The 25,811-nt window shown below is 35.8% G+C and overlaps 1 protein-coding gene across 1 annotated transcript in view; it reads right to left on the reverse strand.

Moving 5' to 3' along the window:
- Positions 1-8,595: 8,595 nt before the first annotated feature.
- LOC150089774 (fasciclin-1-like) overlaps positions 8,596-25,811 on the reverse strand; it is a 284,780-nt gene continuing 267,564 nt past the window's right edge. The window contains exons 12-13 of the mRNA XM_090389653.1: positions 18,903-19,017; positions 8,596-14,819 (exon numbers count right to left, since the gene is read on the reverse strand). Coding sequence (XP_090245779.1) covers positions 14,614-14,819; positions 18,903-19,017 — 321 coding nt within the window. The 3' untranslated portion in view covers positions 8,596-14,613. The remainder of the gene's footprint in view (positions 14,820-18,902; positions 19,018-25,811) is intronic.

Below are 25,811 nucleotides of genomic sequence, written 5' to 3' on the forward strand. Positions count from 1 at the left end.
TTGGATCTGTGGCTCCCCAACAATTTCAACATGACCACCATGTTCTCGTACGCGACCTTGTTCTCCTCTTCGGGTATTCCACCCAAGCTGCCCTGGAGCTGTTAGCCAACTCTGTACTGAATGCTCTTTCTGAATGGGATGACAACCAAAACCAAAATGTTGCTGATTAAAGGAACCCGTCTCCGTAGGCCGCTCGTCATTCAACTTTAAGGCGCATCTCTCAAGATGCACACAACTAAAATACCTCGGAATCCTCCTCGACCATAAATGGTCCTTTATGCCGCATCTCGATTATATCAAGTACAAGGTCGAGAGATACACGACTATGCTGGTCCGTGTCACTAGAACCGATTAGGGACTTAATGGCAAAACTCTCAAGCTCTTGTATTCTGCAGTCTTCCTCCCGATCGTTTCATATGGTACCCCCTCCCTGGTTCCTCAGGGTTGAGAGAATCACCTTTGCCAACAGACTTAATGGAATTCAACGTGTCTTTCTTTCCCGATCCACAAGAGCCTACAGAACTACTTCCACCCCATCACCTCAGCTCATTTCCGGAAATCGACTTTTGCACCTCTACATTGCTTAATACGGCTTCCTGGACTGCTCCAGAAGGAACAAACAAACTACCTTCATCAGTATCTCTGTTGCTGACGACGCCTACCTTGCAACCGAGAAGAAGAGACTAGTTTAAAGCTTGCAGCCTCTGGCAAGCCCGCTGGTCCGCAGAGCCCAAGGGCGAGACCACCAGAAAATTCATTCCAGATATTGCTTTCCTCACACAAAGTACCGTGACTTGGCTCACTCCAAACTTTGACCCCACCGTCATGATTACTGGACATGAATCCATCAAAGCTCATCTTCGTAAATTTGGCGCAGTCGATGAGGACACATGCACATCTGTGGTGAAACGAAGAATTGGAATCATCTTATGCCCGACTGAGTCATTTATTTGGATCTGGGCCAGCAACTGCCTCAAAGAAACTTTTCTGCTCTCCAGCCTTTTCCCTCTCTGATTGAAAGCAGAGAAACCTTCAATGCCTTCATTCACTTTTGTACTTCCTCTTTTCAAGAGGAAGAGACACCTTCAGACTACTGCTACTGCTCCTTCTGTCCCACAGGAGACTGATTAGGTTGTTCTATTGGACAATCTCCCTGTACTGTTCCTGTTTTCTTCATCAAACTTGGGAGTTCTAAGAATCCTGTTGGAGCTCGCATTGCAGCGCGAGATTCTTCCACTGAGGTTCATCCTCTAGCGGCCTGCTAACCCTTCGGGGTAGGAGTTATTTATTTATGTTTATTTTTTAAAGTTTTTTTATTTATCTATTTTTTATTATCTTTATTTATTTTTATTTTTTTATTATTCTTTTATTTCTTTTATTATTTATTTTTATTTTTTTATTTATTCTTTTATTATTATTTTATTTCTTTTATTATTTATTTTTTATCTTTTCCTGCTGATGCGCTACCCGGAATGTAGGATCTCTTGGTGCAGGTTCCTTCTGCTCCCTGCTCCTGTCAGTCAGGCAGGAGTGTTTCTGCCTTGCTGTTTTTCGGCGATATTCTTCCTTTCTATTTCTTACTTGACTGACTTTATACTGTCCTTTCTCATCTTTCTTAAGGATGCCCTTCCACTAGTGGTTTCCTACCCTCCTGAGTCTGCGCGGGTAGCAAGTGGTATCATCACCATCCTCCCCACACTAGATAGAAAAGGCCCGGGTTCGAATCCCGTCGATGACACGAGGGGCTTTTTTTACTCAGTGGCTGAGTTAGTCGGTCTCAGGAGTAGATAGCAGGGTTTTTCCCCGGAACCTCGGATTTTTCGTCCTGCAAAGCAGGCAAATCGACCAGAGAACACACGCAGCTGAGAGCGAGAGGACTGTGTTAATGGTGGTGATTAGTGTGGAAGCAGTATCCTCAATTTTCAGAGAGAGAGAGAGAGAGAGAGTAAAATGCGTGTAATCTGTTGGGTTACTTTTGCGGGATGAAAAACAGGGCTTTCCTATATAAAAAAAACGCATCCTCGAGAGTGGATGCGTTTACTTTATTACTACACCTGTCTGCGTAAAAATCCTGCGGTGGACCATTAAATTATCACGAAATATTAAGAGCATCTCGAAGATATTTCCTTCTCGATAACAAATCTCATTTAATTGACATCGCGCTTATGAAATCTTATTCCTCCATCGCCATTTGACGAAACAGGGTTAGCTTTTTCGCCCCCTTGGAAATATTTCACGTTAGTTATATGTGTCCCATTTTTCTTAGCCAATTAATCTATGCTCAACAAGAGTTAGAAAGTCGCAAATTGTCGTCATCAATCATTATGTCTACACCCAATCTGGGAATATTAATAGCTGCCCTTTAGCTCAGTGATTAATGATACTCTTCAAATGTTCCACTATCGCATGCGCGACTTTCTGCATTTTTATTTATATTTACTTTTCAAGTCAAATGTATCTAGCGCACAAAACAAAAAAATTCGTCGTAAAATATTTCATATTTCACATGTCAACTTCTAACCGATGTTAACATTACTGTAGTTGGAATTTTGCACATTTATTATAAAGATGGTCGCTTTACACGAAGTCTGTGTTAGGAAATGACACGTGACTCATTTTATTATCGTCATTCCACTAAAGAAAATTATCATTTCACTATGGAAAATTATCTAAAGACATAATAGCCACAAGTTGTCTGTGTATTGCACTACGAACAAAGGGAGCTTTGTCTTCAAGAGGTAATGCCATATGTGGTAAAAGTTGTCTGCAATTTGGTAATTAGAACTGAGATGACGGTATTAACATTATTATAACTCAATAATCCAGCACAAGATTTGACTACTTTTTAAAACTACTTTGAGGATTTCAAACGTATCTCTGTGAACACTAGGAAAAATATATATATTATTAAGAAATTTCTTGCAAAAGAAAAAAAAAAAAAAAAAGAAATCCCCTCTTTTTATCTTCTGGGAACGTTGCTTTTCTTTCACCACAAAAAAGCAGAAAAAAAGATACAGCTTGTTGTGGTTGAATTTTAGGCGCATCAGCGACTTAGACCATATTACGCCATATATATTATGATTGTAAAATTGTATGTTCTGTGGTTGATTTGCCTGTTTGCTGGACTTAAAACCATGAAACCCTCGCCTGAGACTAACAAACTCAGCCACGTTGTGAAAACGTTTCATAAAAATTCCTCGAAATTATTAAAAAGGGCAGTCTTAAAAATTTACTTAACAACTCTTAAATTGTCTAAGTAAATAACTTTGAGCAATACCAGGGAATGCAGCTCGAAAGAAAGAGCTATAAAACTATTTATAAACTCCTTGATTACATCATGCGAACTGAATAGGAGTACACTCCTTGTGATTTTTTCTTGGTGCAAATACAACTAGCAACAAATCTGGTTTCAATACAATTTGAGATTAGTTAAGCTAAGCACTTTGTGTGGTTTTTAGAAGGCTTGTTCAATAAGGATCCCTTTTTATCCATACTGCCTTATAATTAAAAAATGCCGGTTAAAATGCTGTTTTTTAATTTTTTTTAATATACGCTATTCACCATTGAAATTGTTTCAAAAGGAATGCATGCTTTGAGCATTTTAGAATATATGATGTGAGTCAGGCAAAGCTGGTGTGGAACTGAGAGGCGGAGGTCAGTAAACTTCCCATTATATTCTGAATGTATTCGATGGACGACTGATACTCTGTGAGCGTGTAGTCCAAGGAAGCATGTCCACATCACGTAGGAAGTTACTGTGGAGAGAATAAGAGCCTTATATGTCGTGCATTGCCCTGCTGGAAAATAGAGTTTGGGTTGGATCCTAGAATGAGCAGAAGCTATGCTCTTAGAATGGGTTCAACAATGTTTTGTAGTCGACATGCCGTCAATAACGACAAGAGATGAACGGTTATTGCAACCGATGTTGCCCTATAATGTGTACTGTATCAAAATTTATAGAAAATTAACACAATACACATAGGAAACTTCAGTTTGAGAAATCATTTCCTGCATAAACAGTCAACTTTTCGAATATCCACCAACAATTCCTTAAATACAGACCTTCAGATAATTTTCCAATAGGTTGAAGATAACTAGTTAACTTCAATCCTTCCAAAACTCCGTCCTCTCTTATATCTCGCAAAAACGAGTCTACTGCTCCCATGCTTATCTTTGATGACACTCAGATCTCTAGACAAGATCACATATCTCTATTTCTTTCTCTATCTTGGCACAAGCATATCAAAAATATTACTTCCTCTCCATAAAAAATAATAAAAAAAATACCGGGCATTCTTTTTCGTTCTCGGCGTTGTTTTTCTTCTAAACAACTATTCACTCTGTACAAACTGCAAATTCGCTCTACCATGTAATATTGTCCCCTACATTTGTGGTGGTGCCCTCAAAACATCTCACAAGCTTCTAGACTCCACTCAGCAGAGGGCAATCAGGTTAACTAATGACCCATTTCTTACAAAGTATCTACACCTCTCTTCCTCATAGATATCAAGATATATTTCTATCTTGACATCTATATCTTGACCTCATAGATTTCTGCTACATGCTTTTTTAGATACTTCTATGGGTACAGTTCTTCTGAACTGGCATCTCTAATCCTCCACTTTCTTCCAAACTAGTTCGCGCAAGTGCCGGAAGCTGTAAATGCATCCATTCGCTATCCGACTCCAAATTCACACGACAATTTTTTCTGTTCCTCCTTATCCCTTCTACCTCTGTTTTCGGGAACAACCTTCCTTCGCACGTATTTCTCTAAATAACAGCCTACAGAAATTCGAAAAAAACATCTTCTGTCTTCTCAGCACTCAACCCATGCACGCTGTTAGGTATTATAGGTTCTAATAGCTTTCGTGCTTCATGTTTTCATAAAAAAACCTTCAGAAATGGCTTTTCAACGGGTATTAAATATATTTAATCAAATTATGAAGTCGAAATGGGTGACGCTGAAAGCGCGCTTTTTTTTTTGATGATTTCCTGTAAAGAATTCATCCAATGTAACGCTGCCAATAAGGCGGGAGAGGATGGAAGTGGCAAATAAAATCTCTAGTTTACAGAAATGTCAAAGATCTCAGGGTATTCAGGTTCGATCATTTATTTACAGTACTTCTGAAACGATTTAAGTTAAGCCTCTTAATACGTGCTGTCACTAAATTAGTACATTATTTGATTGGTGTTTTTAGTGTGATTACTTAACTATTCTTAACGAATTCGAAGTCTACTAAGAAACTAAGTAAACAACGACTTAATGAGAAAACTCATTACTGAATTAATAAGATTTCTCCTTACGGATTTACGTTTAACAAGTTTTACAAACATATGAAAACAGTTTCAGATATGACATCTTGCTCATCTATCTATAAAAATATTTCTTTTGCCTACTACATCTAAGTGATGAGAGAAAAAAAAAACATATATCTTGGCTATTTGCAAGTTCCTTGATGAAAAGCAGAAAGATTTTAATACTGATTGCGTCAATTATTTTTTTATTTTTGAATTTCCAGCTGTATTTTATATTTTTAAAATACTTTATATAATCTCAATGGGCTTGTTTCTATTCTGAGTAGAGTAAACAGGATGAGAAAAGAGAATGTTTGGCCTTTTTGTGACTACCCATTAATTAGCATTTATATTGATTCCAAGGTAAATCGCTAAGCCACTTACAGTTACCAAAATTTATTTATTTCACCTCAGTTTCGGTGGTATTAAAATACTGTTGGTACTTAACGTATATTACAGCAACTAATAAATTAAAGAACTTATTTAAAAAAGCAAAAATAGTTATTAAAGTTCACAGAGAGTATTTCTTAGCTTTAGAGCACATCATTCCTTTGTAACTTTCAGCGCTTCCCCATTCCTACTTCGCAGTTATTGATCGACTACCTAAAACTAGTGGAATTCGGATGTTGCTTGGGGAAATGTAAACCTGCATTTGTATTCGTAAAATTTCGAAAAAATGTTTAAATTAATGCGCAATATTCTATTGGGTATGACGAAACAAGTTATTAAGAGTATATAATAAGGATCTCTTACCTTTCGAGTTTTACTTATAATCTTTCTATAGTAATATGTTTTGATTTCATTAAAGTACGTTTATATGCATTTATTTTTCACTAAAAGCTAACCCTGACCCTGTTTTCTTCAATCAGGTATTTTGAAATACTGCCCAGTTGAGTGGCGAAGGAAGTTCTACTGTAGAGCATCATACTGATGACATACGACAAAAATGCTCTTTCATCACATTCACGCTTTACTACACAATGAATTTATAGTATTTCCAAGAGTAGCACAATGGTTATATGATTATAACCGTCTTCCCCATACCGGGTGGAAAAGGCCTGGGTCGAATCTCGAAAAATGACGCGAGGAGCTTTTATGGGTTTTCCCCTTCCGTGGCCGAGTTATTCGGTCCTTGCTGTTAGTCGCCTAACAGCAAGGTTTCTACCCACGAGAACTTGTGCTTTCAGTCCAGACAACTGACCAGAGAACATACACAATTTATAGACATTGATACACATGAAATGATGAGGTAATTTTCTAGTGGCCCTAATATGACAGTTTATTTATTTATTTAACTTATATTCTCAGATGAACCGCAAAACAGCTTCTATTCAATAACAATATCATCGTAGAATTATATTTTTAGTAATGACCCCTCTTGTACCACGTGAATATTAAGATAGTTTATTTAATTAATAACTAAATTTCTACACATTAAGCTGACGTTTCAGGAACCTTGCAGGCATTCGACAAGCAGGGGGCTGACAACAGCTAATATATAGACTGATGATGGGTATACATTAAGGTGACGTTTCGGCAAGGTTCCCGAAACGTCACCCTTAATGTATTATTATTATTATAAGCATAATTATAATGTAGATTGTAATAAATTTTTACAATGTTCTCCTTCCCAAAAGTAAGCACAAACTTTTTTCGTCATGTCTGATAGGACTTGCCATAGTGTTTGTTATCGCTGAAGTTTCTGATTCGATATTAATTCGAATTATTCTTTTAATTCTGCCAATATGTGAATGTTGTTAGTATATACTACTCCTTTTAAGTAGTCTGAAAGATAAAAATCTGGAGATCGTGGATGCTCAATTATAAACATGTGCTGTGCCTAGAAAATGACGCGTTGCTTTCATTGCGTTGTAAACAGTACTGTTTAATGACTGAACAGTGTTCTCTAAATGTATCCAACTGAAACCTGTTCAAAAGGCTAAACAACCTATTGCGCCATATTTGCTGATCCACTGCAAAGTTAATGAATCAGAAAGCACAGAGCAATAAGGGAATATTCAGGTGGAGATTCTACCTTCACTGGCGAGGTATCGCACTGTGCAACAGTTTGGTGTGGATATGAGTGAATAACCGAGTTCCTTAAAACCCATCTGTACTAAAAAAAAATTACTATATTAGGGTTACCCGTAAATGATTACATTAACCCGTATTCGTGTCTGTAAATTGCGTGTTCTCTGGTCGATTTGCCTGTTTTGCTGGACGAAAAAACCTCAGTTTCTGAGGGAAAAACCTTGCTATCTACGCCTGAGACCGACTAACTCAGCCACGGAGTGAAAAAAGCCCACTAAAGTTCCTCGCATCATCGACGGGATTCGAACCGGGGCCTTTTCCACCCGGTGTGGGGAGGACGGTGACGATACCACTGTGCTACCCACGCAGACAAAACCATCTGTACTGTAACATCACCTTGAATTCTGTACGGAAAACTGCCAGTGCCTTTAGGAAAGCACGAGGGAATTGAATAAGCTGACAGAAAATATCCTATAGAAGCTAAGACATCTCTCCTTTTAGCAGCATACTATGTTCCATCCAGAACTTCAAGTCTTTCAACCATTTTCATATAGCTACGTACTTCGGGAAGCACTAATATTGGTAGTAAAGGCTCCTAAGCTTACGCTCATAACCATATGTGTATTATGTTTGTAGAAGAGTGTGTTTGCGGGCCGATGTGCATCTTGTCCAGGCTGAAAAATCCGGAATAATTCATGGGGAAAAACCATACCTCCGCCTAAGATCGGTTGAAGACCGATCTTAGGCGGAGGTATGGTTTTTTTTTTTTTTGCTTTCAAAGCAAAAAAAAAAAAAAAAATTCTTGGAGGAGGACCCGGTAACTCGTTGAATTTTTTTACTTATTTTGGAAAGCCTGCTAAAATCTATTTGCTATCTCTGTCTTACACATGAAATTCCTATTTTTTCTGAGTGATATGATATATATTATCATATGATATATTGCCCTTGTTAGTTGTGGAAGGTTTGAAATATTTGTTGTCTAGAACGATTGTGCCATTGAAGGCCAGTGAATGTCAGGCATTTTGAATTGTTTGACAATATTTTTATTGTGTGTGATACTATATTTATGGATTTTTAATCGATAGTCCAGAGTTTGTAAATATTTTGATACACAGATAAAGCATTTTATAGAATTATTTTGTATAATGATGAATAGACCCTTAATCTAATAGTAAGTTGTATCTATAGACGAGGAAATGGCTTATTTTAGATATTTTGTACATGTCTAGGAAAATCATGAAATATAGTTTAAAGAAAAAAAGCACAGCAAACAACCAGCGCATCACGTGCGGTTTATTATTCCTCTTGACATAGACAGCGATACAAATATCCTACACCAAAGACGAACACTGGGCTGTGGAGTACATAGGTAGTATACAGGCGTACAAATAATCATGGTTTGGTTTTCCTTGACTGGCAACAGTATTTCCATCGTTGGCAGTGGAACTCAACCTTTATATTTGACCACTTAGACGATTACTACAACTCTTTCTCTCATTAAACGTATCTTTAAACTTATCTGTATATGCGAGTTTAATTTTGAATGTTCAGATTCAATATTCCAGATAACTATTTCGTTATACAACTGTAGACAGTTCTTAATATATTTTACAGTTGGATTTATCGTTTAAAGAGACAATTTTTACATAAGTGGAAGAAGAATTACCACTGTGTTGGAAGCAATGATGGCAACCAAATGCGCATCTGGTTCGAGTTCGGCAACTACTGTAAAAATCTAATGGTGTATCTTTTTATATAAAGATGCATAAAAGGTACTAAAAGCCTTTTATCGTTTTTAATATTTTGGTTGATACTTGTGCCCAGTAAATACTAGGATATATGATGGTGATTAATCATATGAAAATATAAAATATTTAGAAATATGAAAATATTCATTAGATGTGATCATTTGATTTGCACATACTCCAGTGTCAAAGATTATATCAGTAGTTCAATGCTAGTTGCGAAGCCATTGATTTATACTATATATAAATCTATAAATCTAAATTTATAACATGTATAAATATTATACTGAGTTATAACATAAATCAATGGCATGTTTGTGAACTTACAATAATCGCTATTCTCTGTATTAGGGAATATACCTGATGACAGATTTGTTAAACAAATTGTAGTCGTCTTATAGGGTCAATATCTACCATTCGAAACAGGAATAGAGGTTTATCCATGCATTAAAGATATAAATGCCCAAATTTTTATATATTTTTGATTACATTTTTACATCAATTACTTCAATTGTGCAGTTGAAACATTTATTTATGTTTATCTAAATTAAGTTTAAATTTTTCCATATTTCGAATTTCATTTTATTATTTCATTATCATTTTATTATTTAGTAATTAGCCTAGCTAATGTATACTTCTAATCCTTACATTTTTAAAAACAGCAAACAGTAATGGTTTTAAGGCACATTCACCATTTATAAACTTCTCAAAAACTTCCTCCAGTCATTTTTTTCGGAAGCAGATACTAGTTAGCAGTTCTTTATAGAAGCTGCTAGTGCAATTCACGCTGAATATATTAGAAATTTGCTTACACTGTCTTTATTTGATTCTAAATATCTCTTAAACATGTTTGTGATCAAGGAGTTGGGCAAAAGTTCAGTACTTTTAATATTAAACTAAACTGAACTAATTTATAATATCATTGTATCAGTGAATACAATAAATACTGATACATTTATAGTCATACAGCGACTGCTTAAAACGCAGTTATAGCCATTAATAAATTTTATAAAATAATGCCTACCTATTTCGTTGTTAATTCATAATTCTTCATTCATAATTCTACATTACGCTTAGATGCAACACAGCAAGGAAAACATGGATATAGTTCATTTATTTGTTTGTATCTAAATTATTTATATCACAATATTTTATGAAGTAGGCTGCGAATTTCCTTCTGCTGACGAACGAAGAGAATAAATATCCTCTAATACTGGTTGATTCACAGAGGGCAGCACGCAATCTGATTAAAAAATTGGCTAAAAATGTGCGCATTTTTTAGCCAAGTTTCACTGATTAATAAAAGAAAATAAAAATAAATGGATTAAAATGTTATTATTATTGCTGCTACTACCAATAATAAGAAGAATATCGATAATTTTATCGAAATGGCAAAGTTTATATTTTTATAATATTGAAATTTCATCCAGCAGAAGATAACCGTCCAAAAATTTTATGAACAACTAATATTTGGCATTATAAGTGTAGATATTAAAATAAAGCCAAGAAAGGCAGTATTTCGCCAAACTAAAGAGTTCTTTCAAATTAAAATGGACAACGTACTTCAAAACATCGTTATTATTTAATTTTATATCAGAAGTAATAGATGAATATAGGATTCAAAAAATACGTTTTAAAAAAATGGAAGCCATTTATAATTATAAGCAAGTTTGAAGCCAAAATTCACTATTATCCAAATCATCTCAATTCTTCTTTCCAACACTTCATTTCTCAGATTCGAGGACCTGTAATGATGCTTGGAATCTGAATTGCATGGATAAATATTCTTCACGCCAATAATACCATGGAATATACTCCCGGTTAATAAACATTAGTTTATTTATTTTTGATTGCATATTTCCTTTCTTTCAAGGACGGTTTGTCTACTCATGAGTCGAAACTTCGAAATAAAGCTTTGTTATACGCTCTGTACAATTCAGTATGGAGCAGGAAATGCCCTGGGAAATTTTCCAGGAGGGCACAGGAAGAGAACCACAACTTTCTTGTTCAGCAAGTGATATGCTTCACGTTAGTGCCATTTTATATCAGTTGTTTTAAATTCGAAATGTATTCTCTAATAAAAAGAATAGTGGTTGATAAAATGGCGAGGAAGCAGAAAAGTAATATCATTATTTTGTCATTATAAAGTGAACTTCCATTTCAATGGTGATCATTTTGACCCGGAAGTTACCCTATGATACGTGGATTTTCTTGTCATTAGTTTTCATTGTTCATTTTAAGAAATAAAATGGATCTCACTGGAATCTAACAAGCATTTTTTTGAATAAATAACACTTTTAGTAATTACGAAAATAAATCAATAATAAATCAAAATAAATAAGTTCTTTGTACTCTAATGGAGACGATTTCATAGGGTAATGATAAATTAAAATTTTCTTAGCTTCGTAGGGCAATTTTCGTAATTTTTACAAATTTTACAAATGTGTTACAAATTTGAATAAAAATGCATTTAGAAATAACAAGACAGCACTTGAATCAGTCACAATATTTCAGTAACTTTAGATTTCTTTTTACCTGAGCCTACATAGGAGAATTACAGATTCTTTAAAACAACAACAACAACAACAATAAACCCTGATATAAATACAGTTCTAGGCGATGGCGGACGTTTGCCAGTCAAGGATTTTTATAGGAGGGCTAACAGCAAGTAAACCATGTCGCACGCAAGTTCCTGGTCGCTTATGCTTACGTATTTTTTCCCCAAAACATCGAAGATTTAAATTAATTGTGGTGAAAGGTAACGGAGCTTCGTTATATAGCGAACACTTTTATAAATTTTCTTTCTGTTTCCATCATATTTTAAGAAGCATTGCATAAATGTAATCTTGTTATCTGAAACCTCGATATATATATTACAGTAGCAATTCCATTAAGTGTTCATTATAAAGGAGTTCTCGTCTGATATTAACAGAGCTTGGAATGGAGTTGAGGGGACAAAAGCAAGCAGCGTAATCACTTAAGGATATTCTGTACAAGAGCTGAGATAGCATTTTATTAAAAAATTGAGAACAATCAAGAAATAATTAGTTATATATTTATATATGTTATATATATGGGATTTTGGAGACATGGTTGACATTAAGAAACTCATTTTTTTCCTTTCCTCATTCTTTCTTCTAATTCATTATTATTATTATTATAATACAGTGAAATAGGGATAAACAACATTCTCAGTCATGTACAATAGAATTCTGAATGATCTTTTTTTATTGTTTTATCCCTTTCTTTGCTTTCTTCTTAAATCCTTTAAGTTTGGTGACTGTACACTAGTTTAAATCCAGCCCATTTCTCGTGTTCATTTTTGACCTACCTAGTTTAATCTCTGTGTGTTTTGTACATGAAGTTTAAAAATCGAACATTTCCGCCCAAAAATGGTTACATATTTGCATATAAAAGAGATAACATTTTCATTCATAAAAGTGCAAAATTACTAGTAAAAGCAAGTGAATTTATCCAATCACACTTCTCATTTGTGGTAAACCTCTTCTCAATGCTATTAAAAACAAACTGAATTTATTGAGATATTCCTGCACTCACCAGGTGTTTTTATGTTTACAAAAGAAGTCGTAACTCAATTGAGTTATTTGATATAGTTGTTAGTTTTTTTTTCTTTTTTGCGAACGTCTCGCTTGATTTATTGCAGTTTTTCCTGAATACTGGGGGTGGTGAACTATTCCACGGAATTGTAGAGGCAAAAAAAAAAGAAGGAAACGAGTGAAGGCTTTTGTGATACACAGACGATAAATGTGGCATTAATGCAGTAGCAAGCTCTTGCAGAAAACTTAAAAGAAATAATAAAAATACCACATAAAATATCCAATATTCTTTGCGTCATATTACATTAGCGATACGTACTATATTTTTCAGGTGGCTATATTATGCTGCAGCATACAGAAGATTTTTTAAACAGTTAATCACACACATATACACGAGCGCGGTTTACACAGACCTACCATTCGCGTTCATTGGAACAAATATCATACAACTATTTTCCCCCCTTCCCTTTCTTTCCCGTCCCTTTTCTAGGCGCATCAGATTACGTAGTTTGCTCCTTTTTTTTTTAAATTAGGCATTAAAGATGATAAACCAGGTTATGAAAGAAGGAGTAAAGCCTGTACCAGGGCTGTAGCGAAGAATATATGCCTACCCACTGCTTTTTTCCTTAAATTTGATCATAAATGCCGCAATTTTTGAAAATTTCTAGTATATCCACTGCTTTTTTGAGAGATTTGAATACATCCTTTTCTTTCTTTTAAATTTTAAGGTTACCCACTACCTTTTTTTGAGAAATTCGAATATTCCCATTACTTTTCTTAGTAAAATTCTAATAAATTCGTATTAATAGAATCGCGGTATGATCTGATTTGTTGCAACTACAGCACTGGTTAATACAACACAAGAAAACACTTCTAATATAGTTGCTTGTTTTTATTACTTTTTTTTTTCCTTCTCCATATAATCTATAATACTGTTAATGATATAGATTTTTTTTCTCCCTGAAAATTCACTTTAATGTAGACTAGTTCTATATCCTGATATCTTACAACGGTCTTGCCATGTCAGACTTGTCGTCTGTGTGGATGGTTTGACAAAAATAGGACTCTTCGGTCGACAAGAGAATAAACAGTTCCTTATATAACATAAGCTAATGATTTAAAAATCCAGATTATTTCTTATTATTTTTTATTTATTTATTCTTTTTGCTTCTCAAATCTTTTCCGGTTTCAGACTCGTCTCGTTTTCCTTTATATTTATTTGCAGTATCCACTCCATAGTCTTTCAACAGTGAAGGTACATCAGCTATTGCCATACTTAGTTCAACAAGTATGAACACAATCACTAGGGCTACCGTTAAAAAATAGACTTAAACAACGTGGCCCCTTATGGCAACAGTACACATAGAGAGAGAGAGAGAGAGAGAGAGAGAGAGAGAGAGAGAGGTAGTCAAAGTATAAGAAAACACGGTCAATAGTAACTTTTTAAACGTCCATTCATCTTTACCCTTTAAAATGTAATTTAACCCTGCATCGTCATTTTAAGAAGGATAGTAATAACAGAAAAGACATTCACTGCAAAGTATTAACTCTTAGGCAAAAGTTTTGGATAAATATACACCCCTCCCTCGGTAAAATAAAAATAAAATCAAATCGCTCGTCAGTTGATAAAAATGCTGTTGACATCTTAACAGCGCCGCCTACGTAAAGTTCAAAGACTTATGGAAAAGATACCGCAACAGTTTTTGTAAAAAACAAAAAAAAAAAAAAGGGGGAAAAGAATTACCCCTCCCTCAGTCCCAACGAGAGGATGAATAAAGCTCTTTCAGCATCCAGGCTGATGATCCACAGGGTGAAGACACAGCTCTTAGTTTCCCGCTTTATTTTGTGGTTGACTCCAACACTATTTTTTTAAACTCTCTTGTCTGATCCCAAAGTTGTGTTTATTTAAAATAAAATCACACAGTCACGCGGGAAACAAGGTGGTGCGAGACTGCATCCAGGGAGGGAGTTAGGCCTACGGAAGACTACAGTCCTGCCAGTAGGTGTACAAGTACTAAGCGGAGAAAAGTGGCAATGGCCGTCGCAGATGGCAGAGTCGTAGAAGCAGAATTGGTGAGGTCGTGAGGTGTCATCATAACACGATCGATGACGTGTATGATTCCGTTGATAGCCTGGACGTCAGGTCGGACGATACGAGCACGTAGGCCTTCCCATTCCACACTCTTTTCTCCTACGAAGAATGAAAAAAAAAAAGGAAATAAATATATTCGCATGAAAATTACAATCTATTTCAAATAGAAATTATCGGTTTAGGAGATTCGTTTCTTGTTTAGCAACTTCTCCAAAAAGGGATTTGTTAAGTTAAATAGGATAACTTAAATAACCAAGGTGGTGTGAATTTTGTTGGGTAGAACATATTTACAGTGAAATTTAGAAATAGTTCGCAGTTCACAAAAGTTGCCAGATAAATATTTTTTTTAAAACAAAACTCAGAATTAAAAGAAAGATGGTGTAAAGATAGAATTGGTCAGTTCCAGCTTAGTCTGATGAAAAACATTGCTGAAATAAGCGAAAACATTTATTTAAATATTTTAAGCATTTATTTCAATGATTTCTGGCATAGCAACAAAGTTCCAATAGTTTACTATACCTTATTTTAAATACAAATGGTTGAATACACGATGAAAGATGCTCGAAAAGCTCTGGTACCTTAATCAACAGTCGCTTTGTTCTTCTATATAAATAACCATACTAACGAGCGAGGAATTATAGGATTATTATCAAGATATTATTTAAGAATTTTTCTTTTTTAATAGTAATATTTTTTGAAATAGTTTTTCTAATTGTTATTCCATTATTCATATTCAGGCAGAAAAACCAAATCCTCATGGCGACTTGTTCCCCAAACTCTCTAGAATAGACACACACATATTACCTTTTTTTTTTTGTAGAAAGGGCTTTGCTTTAATAACGATATTTGAAATGTCACTTAACATGGTTTTTTTTTTTTTTACTTAATTTTTTTTGTTAAGAACAGAGTTTAAGTTTAGAATTACCTTTTGGATGTTAAGGAAGTTTTTATCGTGTGTATTTAATTAGTTCTGACATCTTAAAGTTTAAAGTTTCTTTCACGCAAATTCTTTTGTTGATAGGGAAAGAAAGAAATTAAAAAAAGTGAAAAGCAAAAATCGATCAGACTCCATTAGCGGTGATGTAAGAACATTTAATTAACTTTTGCTTATTACGCGCCACATAAATATTAAAACCTCCGATGGCTGATTCCAAAGAAGCCCATATGACGAAGTGTGTGTTTTAGATAGTTCGCGTTCGGTAAACTTATAGACGAAATTTTAGAAGCATCTAATGGTGGATCTATAAATACAATTAATGGAGGTTAATGGGGTCACCGTCGTAGGAGAAATACGTCAAGTGGAGGAGGTCGTAAAATTGACAAATGTTTTTCGCACATAAAGGAGTTTAGTTATAAGCTATTACATCTACGCTGTTAAGAAATTTGAGGTACAAAGATTTACAGGTGGACTGTTGTAATAGATAACTTTGGAGTATAAAGTATTTAAAAATTAAATTATTAAAAGTTAAAACTATACTTTTTTAAAACTGTTTAAAACTATAAAAATTAAAACAAACTAATTTAAGAGTCATAGAATAGTATTCGTATCGTAAAATTTTGTTTCATAATTAATCAACTAATTAATCATTTAATTATTTTTTTTAGATAAATTACTTAGAATATGACTATCTGATAATGGGCAGCAGGGATGCCTTAAGCAGATCAATAATTTTTTTTTAAACCACTGGGATCAATGTGCATATTCGAAAACATGCACATTAGTCCAGTGGTTTAAAAAATACTCACAAATGGTGTTAAGCATTTGCACAATATAAATTACAAAGGCAGCGAAGATTATTTATAGATTATTATAATGCATCTATTATTATAGATGTATTATAAAATAAGCGTTGCTTGTTACATTAAATGCTGGCTTGTAGAAGTGATGTGATTTGAGAGATTTTTAAATTAGCGTTTAATATTGAAAAACTTTGTTAATATTAAGAGGTGGTATACTGACATAAATAAAAAAAGAATTAAGGATATCCTTTAAGAACGCTGGGAACTTATCGATACATCAACGTTCATTGAATTTGCACGGAACCATCTGATTGAGTGACGAGTAGCTGAAGTAATTGGTTCTATGTTAACTATGTTATTTATAAAAGATCCAATCTTCTCAGAGTGGATCCGTGATAAGTAGGAAAGTTTGGTTCGCAAAAGGACTTCATACAGAGAGTGCCAGCACCGATGTGGCTTGCATCCATTTCTATCCCGGAATATCGGAAAATATAGCCAGAATATTAAGGCAGCACTATATACAATGTAGAGAAATTTCAAGCATGAACCTACAAGATATACTGTATTACAAGTACGGATCACGACTTTAAAAATGTACTACTTCTGCGATGTTTGTGGACTATCTGGAATGGGACGTGATACAGCCAAGTGTGCAAAGAGTGGGAAGGAGTTAAGCGCGAATTCGGTGTTCTGGTCAGCGTTTATGATAACATGAAGAATAGGGTGGATAATCGACCCATCAAGCTCTCAGCTGCCCAACTCAAAGCCAGAGCTTACAATACACCAGAAATCACCAAGCCAGAATGTTATGGTCGGTGACTATATTGCCAGAGAAATGGGGACCTGGTTTTGGCGCATTATAGCCTTAGTTGCTAATGCGCCAATAAAACCCAAACCAAACCAAGACAGAGAAATGGGAAATATATTGTACAAAAAAGGATAGGCGGAATAAGACCAGGGCATGTCTGCCAGGGGCAAAAGTTGATGATGTTGTAGAGCAAATATCATCTTTTAAAGGCCCGAAAGATTATATTGTTGCATATGTTGGAACTAATGATATTAAGAGTAGATTTGGGGATTTATTTAAGTACAAGACACTGTTGGGAAAATTCGCGATTTAGGATTAAATTTGCAAGTATCTGCAGTTTTTCCCAGATGTGATAGGAGGGAGGGAGGGGTACATGTTCAGAGCTTTGTCAATAAATTCGGCCCGTGGAGAGATTGTGCAAGCCTCATGGGATAGAATTTTTCTCAGCGTTGTCTGTGCTTGTTAACAGGAGAGATTGTTTTTACAGGGATGGGATACACTTAAATACATGGGGTGCTAGAATATTTTCTGATGATATCGAGGCAGCATTAAGTGAGGAGCAAAACTGCTAGATTGGGGACTACATAGACTAATAGATCTGAAGGCAGACATGACACAGTATACTTACATGTACAATAACGACAGGAGAAAAGTAAATAAATTTGATGAATCTGAAGTAATGATTAAGTATTTAAATGCAGATATTGTAGGAATATAGGAGACGTGTGGTATCACTCAAACATAAGGGATGCAGAATTCGGTTATGAGGAATACAAAGTGTACAGAAAGGACATGTATGTATGTGTAACATATTTTGAGTGGCCCCCTAGACGTTTATCCAACTCCATCTTGTTTCACTGTGCAGGATAAAAATCTCTGCATATTGGGCAAAAATAGACAGAACGGACAGACGGGACAGGAGTGAGGGATTATGTTCTTTATATAAAGGGATAGTTGAGTGGGAGAAGACAGAGAGGTTCTTAATACTGAAGCTTTTCGATCCCAATCTTTTTAAACTTTGACATACTCATATCCACCATACACAAAGTAGCAGATGTGATGGTTTGTGAGCTCTCTCGAATTTTGAGGTATAGCAAACGGCATACACTTATGAGTACCACGAAACTACCATTCTAATGTTTACCTACAACCACAACAGACATGAGCTCACAATTTATCTTGATGACCCATGGGCATTCCGAAATCTTCATGTGTACTGAAAAACTTGGGCCACTAACACTATGATGCTTCATTGGCTTTGGATCTATATCATATCCACAAAAGCAGAAGGTGTCTAGAGATAACTTACGCCTTCATTAGGTAGCAGTAGCAAACTGCAAAAAAGAAAAAACCTAATATACGAATACTCAGGCTCTTATACAGTATATCATACTATTGGCACGGACGTAGTTGATACATATGTAAATGTCTGAAAGATATAAAACCTTCAATTTCAGCTGAAACAGCAACACTAGAGAAAAACTGTTGAATCCGTTGGATTCAGCACACAAAGCAGTATAAAAAACATATAAATATAAATACATTTAAATAAAAATGCAACAAAACGTTTATAATAAGACACTATTACTTCTTATGTAGTCATTTATATTTGCTTAATTATAGATACTACTTACTGTTATCACGATCGTGAATAATCTTGAATTTTCCATTAACCATTTCAATTTCTTGGTATCGTTCGAGATCTTCCCAACGTAATTCTAAACCTTCCACTAAATGGCGATTAAGTATCTATAAAATAATACAAAATAATGTATTGTAGTCCCTTTTAAAGTTTTTAACGAATTATTCAATTAAATCTTCAATTATATATAACACTGAAGCCTATCTAGGTCATTCTGAAGAAGCTCTGCTTGGCGGAAATCATTAACTACTCTACCAATCTTTACATCATCTGAAAATTTAGACATCACGCCCTTTATCCTTCATCGATGTCGTTTGTGAAAATCAAAAACAACAATGGTCCTAATACAGATCCTTGGGGAACCCCACTTCTTACATCAACCCAATCTGAGGAATAACCATTTATCACTACCCTATGCCTCCTGCCCTGAAGTCACTCTGCTATCCATCTAAGGATTTTCCTTGTCATTCCAACCTGTTCCAGCTTATAAAGTAACCGCTCATGTGGGATTGAGTCAAATGCTTTGCTGAAATCCAAATAAACAACGTCGAAATTATTCCCTAAGTCCAGCTCTTGAGTGACCCTGTCAAAATGGCTAACCAGATTAGTTAAACATGATTTTCCCTTTAAAAAACCGTGCTGAGTATCCTTCAGAATTCCATTTCTATCTAAGTGATCCTGAATTTCACCCTCGATCATTGCCTCCATGATTTTCCCTACTACTGAAGGCAGACTGACAGGTCGATAATTTCCCACTTCACTCTTAGAACCGTTCTTATGTATTGGAGATACACTGGCACTTTTCCATTCCAACGGAATCATTCCCGTTTTTTTTTTTTTTTTTTTTTTTGGTGGTGCACCATAAGCCATAGGCCTATGGCCATTACTAATGTAATACGTTACGTAATAACTTTATATAATATAATTTAGTTCTATTTATATACATTTCAGTTATATTTGTATACACTTATTATATATAACTATGGGAAGTTATATAAACAAATAAATCGAAAACCTTTTATTAGACATAACATACTTTAAAAAGACATTCATTTAATGTATCTTAAAAATACATAAAACGAATGGACAAATTTTATTCTCAATTGTAAATTAATTCATGAATGACTTTCCCTACTTCCTTAAGGGTTGACGAAAGATCTGTGAGAGGCCTGTGTTTGGCACCCTTCCTGCTTATAGCTTTCCAGTCATATTGTGTTTGAATGCAGATATGGAGATTTGGCTTGCCGTTTCACAGGGGCAGTGCTAATCTGTCTGTGGAGGTATTTAATACCTAGAAGAGCTCTGTAAGGGCTTTATAAGAACGTGCATTATCCATTAAAAAAAGTCTGGATTAGTTGCTCCTCCAATGGGGTGATTATAAGGATCAAGGATCTGATCTCATTACTTTACAGTCGTGAGAGTTCCTTACTAGAACACAAGTACATTTATATGGCTATTAACAGTGATTCCAGTCTACACCATTAAACCACCACTTCCAAATGTATCTCTTTCGGCGTTAGCCGATGGTATCTGGTTTCTCATTCCCTCCAGATGAAAGCATTGAGAATATGCTCGAAGACTCTACTAGGACTCATTAGTGCAGAGCATCGTAGCATTATTGCTCATGGGATCAGTCAAGATGTTTCAGGCACCAATTCAAACTGCACTTTTGTGTATAAGGGAACATAAGAAGATAGACCCCGTGGATTAAGAAGCCCACTCTCATAAAGCCTTCTATAGAAATTATGCCTTGATACAAGCCTTTCTGTAAATCCAGCAAGCTCTAAAGGAGGTTGTTGTGGCTTGAACTCTCTAAGAAAACCCAAAGTTAGGGCCATATAATGGACATTTTGTGTGGAGCTGATACAAGGACAGTCCCAGGTGGGGGCCTTTGAGAGATACTGTGCATGTATCCTATTTACCTGGCCACTTCGGCTTGTCCCGCCTTCATTTTTTCTGTTGATCTCCACCTAAAAGAAATCCAACCAATGTCTTTATGATTTCCTGCTTATCTTGAAATCGATAATATGAACGATAAACTGAAATATAGTTTCCGAAAACGGATTTTTTTTCATCTGATTACCCAATTTGCAGGGTTATTTAAAGGGAAATTTTTTACGGGATCAAACAGATTGTTTTGTTTCGTTAATAATAAATAATTGGTTCAATTTTTATCTGTATTCAAAGATATATTCGTGGTGTGTTTTTTTTTTTTTTTTTTGAGTTTCTTAACTTTTGAGCACTAGTATACACACCTAGTTACTAATGAAGGGAGGGCGTATATCTGTTGCAATCGGTCCTTAGGCAATTCTTAAGAATGTGTACATGGAATCTTTTCTCCGGATGTGTTGTATTATCTGTATTTTTGAGGTATTCGTGCCCACTTTCTCTTCCTTAACCCTCTCCTTCTTTACATTCACACTAATGACTTAATTAAAATTCTAGACTGGTTGGCAATTAAATGCTTACCGAAAGGAACTATTTTTTCTGAAGTAAATATTGAAGCAAGAGACCTTTCTGTGCGTTGTTCTGCATAATTAATAAATAAAACAGCCGAAGTGCTAATTTATGACATGAAAATTAATTAATGCGGATTATAATTAATAACCGATCCTGAAATTCAAGAAGTAGTAAAAGAGGGACAAAAAATATTTCCCTCCTTCCTTTAGTTTAAAACGGTCACGGAATTAACGAGAAAATGTCAGTTGTTTGACTCAAATGAATACATACAACTAGAGCGTCTTGTAATATAACCCGGGTGATTATTTTAGATGATAATTAACCACTTTATCATAATAAATATTTCAGCACAAGGGATGCTGTTGCCAAAATTAGATAGCAATTAATACTCATTAATTGTTAATGAGTTCAAAAATTTGGGATTAACCACTACGGTGAAGAAATATTTTTAATTCTCTGCTTTGGTTCTTTCGTTGGTCCACTATCCTTAATTATCGAAACAGTTGGAATATCTGCATCTGTGCACTTTTCTTGGTAGAATTGTAAGAAAATTTTAAAAGAAATCAACTTTCTTTTCCTTTGATCTGAAAGCAGATAGCAAGCACCGGAATTTATTTCCAAAATCCCTTTTGCAATTTTCATTAATTAATTAAATTGCTTTTCAGTAATTAAAAATTAATTATTGTAACAGTCATCGACTAGGCGTGGGCGAAGTCTTTGAGGTGATTCTTATTAACACGTCAGACTGGAATCGTGATAATAAAAACAGTACAGTTTTTTACAAGCAGCTAATGTCTGTGTGGAGGTAGATAAAGCTACACGGTCACTATGTTATGAGACCTAGTGATAAAGGTTGGTTTAATTGGTAAATACTAGGATTTACAAATTCGCTTTGGTAAAACCCAAAAAAGTGAATTAGCAGTCTGAATCTTTTCCATTATCTGACTGAAGTACTATATAATATTAACATATTTCCTTTATTTTTGGAATTTTACCACTTTGATTCAATAAATCCTAGTATTTAGCACACGCTTCTTGATTAGACCGGGGTTCGAGCCCGTGACCACCAAATACGGAGGATGCGGAAAGGTCAGGAAATGACCACTGCATATACCCGGAGCAATATGGCCTTAGTTGCTAATGCTCCTAAAAAAAACCAAATAACAAATAACAACAACAGCCTCGAGGTGGGATCGCAAGGACTCCGATCTGACTTGCCAATATAACACACCCCACGTTCCGGGCATGTGATCCGATAAACAGAATCTGCACATTACAGCAAGGGAATGACAGATTTAACTCTGGAACCATTGACTACAACTTCCTGCTAGTGAGTTGCACACAACCAATATGGTAATGTCACAACACCTTAGAAGATGTGGGGAATATAAGCAATGGCAATAATTCCGATCCAAATAGGAAACAGAATTATTACGATGCAATTCAAACCTATCTTGTTCAGTGTTACGAATGATCAGCGACCTCCCGACCAGAGGTAACAACCAACTAGATCTCATCCTTGCCTCCTTTCCTTGCACACCTGATTACCTGCCAGAGACTTATTTTAATTCGGACTACGAGCCAATTATTATTCTTTTACAGCTGCAAACCTCAATTTTGTGAATTCAACTAATACCAGAGTAATAGTTAGTCCCAGATTTTTGAGCATTGCTAAATGTGTTGAGGCTGCCTCTGCCATTCCGTGGTCAGTCCTAGAAAACTGTGATCTTGAAAATGCAGTGAATTTGCTTACTACGAGTAAGCAAATTCACTGCAATTTCGTAACTGGCTTAAGACGATTGCGACATTTGCAGCATCAAAGAGAATTTCTATTATGCCTCGGTCCAGAGCATGGTGGACTCCCCGTCTTAATATGAGCTTCAGATTAAAACAGCAACTGCACAGAACGTGGAAGCAGTCGCAAAGTGTTCAGGACAGGATAGCTCACTCTAGAGCCCGTGCAACATTCAGCAAACTGAAATCTCAAGCAATTAAGAATTATATGGACACTACTCTTCGTAGAGAAAAAACCCCCTAACTTTGAGAGGCCTTCTGATTACACCCTAAATCTTGAACCTGACCAGTGGCCAGACTTTATATCTAGATTTGCCTCGAACTCGGAACAATGTGCTGATATTGCGACACCAACAACTGAAATCCCACCTGACACGCTGTCTGCAGTATCAATTTCCAGGGAACAGCTTATTGCTGCCATAAATTCTACACCGGCTTCTGCTAAGGCAGGTGCAGATGGAATACCCCAATTCATTATGAAATGTCGTAACCCATAGATTTTGGGTTCCCTTCTAACTAGTTTTAATGATAATTTGTCAAGTCATTTCTTTCCCCAGCAGTGGAACATCTACCTTGTGAAGCCTATACCCAAAATGCAATCTCCTAATCTTCTTAAGCATTACCGGCCAATCTACAACGCCTCAAGTCTTCTATAACTCCCAGAGAAGGTACTTCTCCCCATTATAACTAAACATTTTCTTCCACATCAGCCTCATCAAATCCACTACTCCCTTCCTCATAGATCCACTGTGACTAATATCTTAGCCACCAACAGCTCTGTCCTCTCTGTGTTTGAATCTCATGCAGAGCTTGCAGTCACCTATGTAGACCTCGAAGCAGCTTTCGACTCAATAAACGTTCCTGTAATGCTGACGCTACTTTCAGGCCATTATCAAAAGTGAGGAACTCTACAGTTAATCACTTCACTCCTTCAAAATAGAATAATCTGGCTTACTGTCCACGGCCAAACATACGAGCGATGTGTCTCTTCAGGCGTGTCACAGGTGGTGTCTTATCTGGGCTGTTGTTTACAGCGCTTATCTCTCCGCTTGTTGAGTCTAGGCATGATACTCTGTCATGCTGATGATACGAAACTCCTCACACTGATTTCTCCACATGATTATCTTCTCACGATAACAGCATCAATTAACAATATAGTCCTGGAATTTGCAAACTACCTCAACCAGTTCGGACTAAAACTAAACCCAGAAAAGTCTGAATTTATGATATTCTCATTAAAGAAAACGCCTTCCTATATTCAGCCACCACTATGTAATTCTTCTATTCCCATCGTCAATAAACATACTCATCTCGGGGTTGCTTTTGATCCTAAGCTCTGCTTTTGGTAACCACATGGAAAAGCTGCTCACCCAGGCAGCTCGACTCCGATGGATGGCCAAACAGCATTTGCACTATATTTAATGAAGTAACGACTACCAGAAGATATATAAAAACCACAGTATACTCTCCGCTTCTATAGGCTGCAGAGGTATGGGCATCTTCTGCCCCTAGCACAATTCGACCACTCTTTTCTACTGAGTTTTGCCTCTTAAAATGGGCTATAAACAACAAACATAAACTTCCTCCACAGTTAAGGACAACCGAAATGGCCAGTTTGATAAAAATTCACAGGCTTCCCACCTTAATTAGGCCTTACCACAACTGTAAAAATGATTACTGGCAAGATTTCGACACCATCATTCTGGAACCTGTGCTCTTGAAGAGTCCCTCAGCCTTCCCTCAGAGCGACTCCAAATTTGTGCCCACATCTCAGCCGTCTCCACCTATCCGATATGTTTTTGCCATTTCTTTCAGCTACTTTCATGTGCCCAATTTTTGGATGCTGACCTTAAGTTTTCTTGTGACAGGGAATACAGACGCCGCATCCTTAAATTGACCTGTCCCTGATCCTTCGAAGCTCGCCTTAATGCCGCAAGCCAGCAATATGCCGTGAAGATGGCTTACTAACCTTTCAGGTTTCCACCTATATATTCTTTGTACGTTGTGATGTATATAATTGTATTATACTTTGAGTGTTGAGCTGTATTTATTTTTATTCGTCCACATATGTATTTTATTATGTTTAATTTATTAATTTCTTTTTCTTACAAGGCCAGGGGTTAAATATTACTGTTAACCCCTGACCTTGTGGCCGTGAAAGGCAACATTGCAATGCATTCATTTGTATTAGTATTATTGCAATAAAGATTTCTAATTGAAATTTATCCAAAACATGGGATGGGATTATGCGCATCTGGACAAAACCTCCATGATCCTAAAGGTCGACATCCCTGTCCGCAGTGTAATCATAGTGGGACCATGTTCAACTAAATAACGCTCGTTCTGTGGTGTACTGAGCAGATATCCTGAGGCAAATGCCGACTTATAATTGGTTAACGATTCTTAGCACATTAGTTTTCTATATACTGAGGTCATCAAACGGAAACCCACACGCCGAAAATTAAGACATATAGGAAAGGGCAGAGCATGATCCAATTGAACGATTCTCAGCACGTGAATCATTCGCATTGAATAATTTTCTAAAATCAAAAGACTCATCCCAATGATGTGAATATAATCGAATGATCTGATATGATAGAAATAATAGACTATGACTTCTCGAGTCTATCATACTTATTATGTGTAA

Source organism: Mastigoproctus giganteus, chromosome 2 (assembly GCF_048544385.1).
Source record: "Mastigoproctus giganteus isolate SK-2022 chromosome 2, ASM4854438v1, whole genome shotgun sequence".
In the NCBI taxonomy this organism is placed as follows: domain Eukaryota; kingdom Metazoa; phylum Arthropoda; class Arachnida; order Uropygi; family Thelyphonidae; genus Mastigoproctus; species Mastigoproctus giganteus.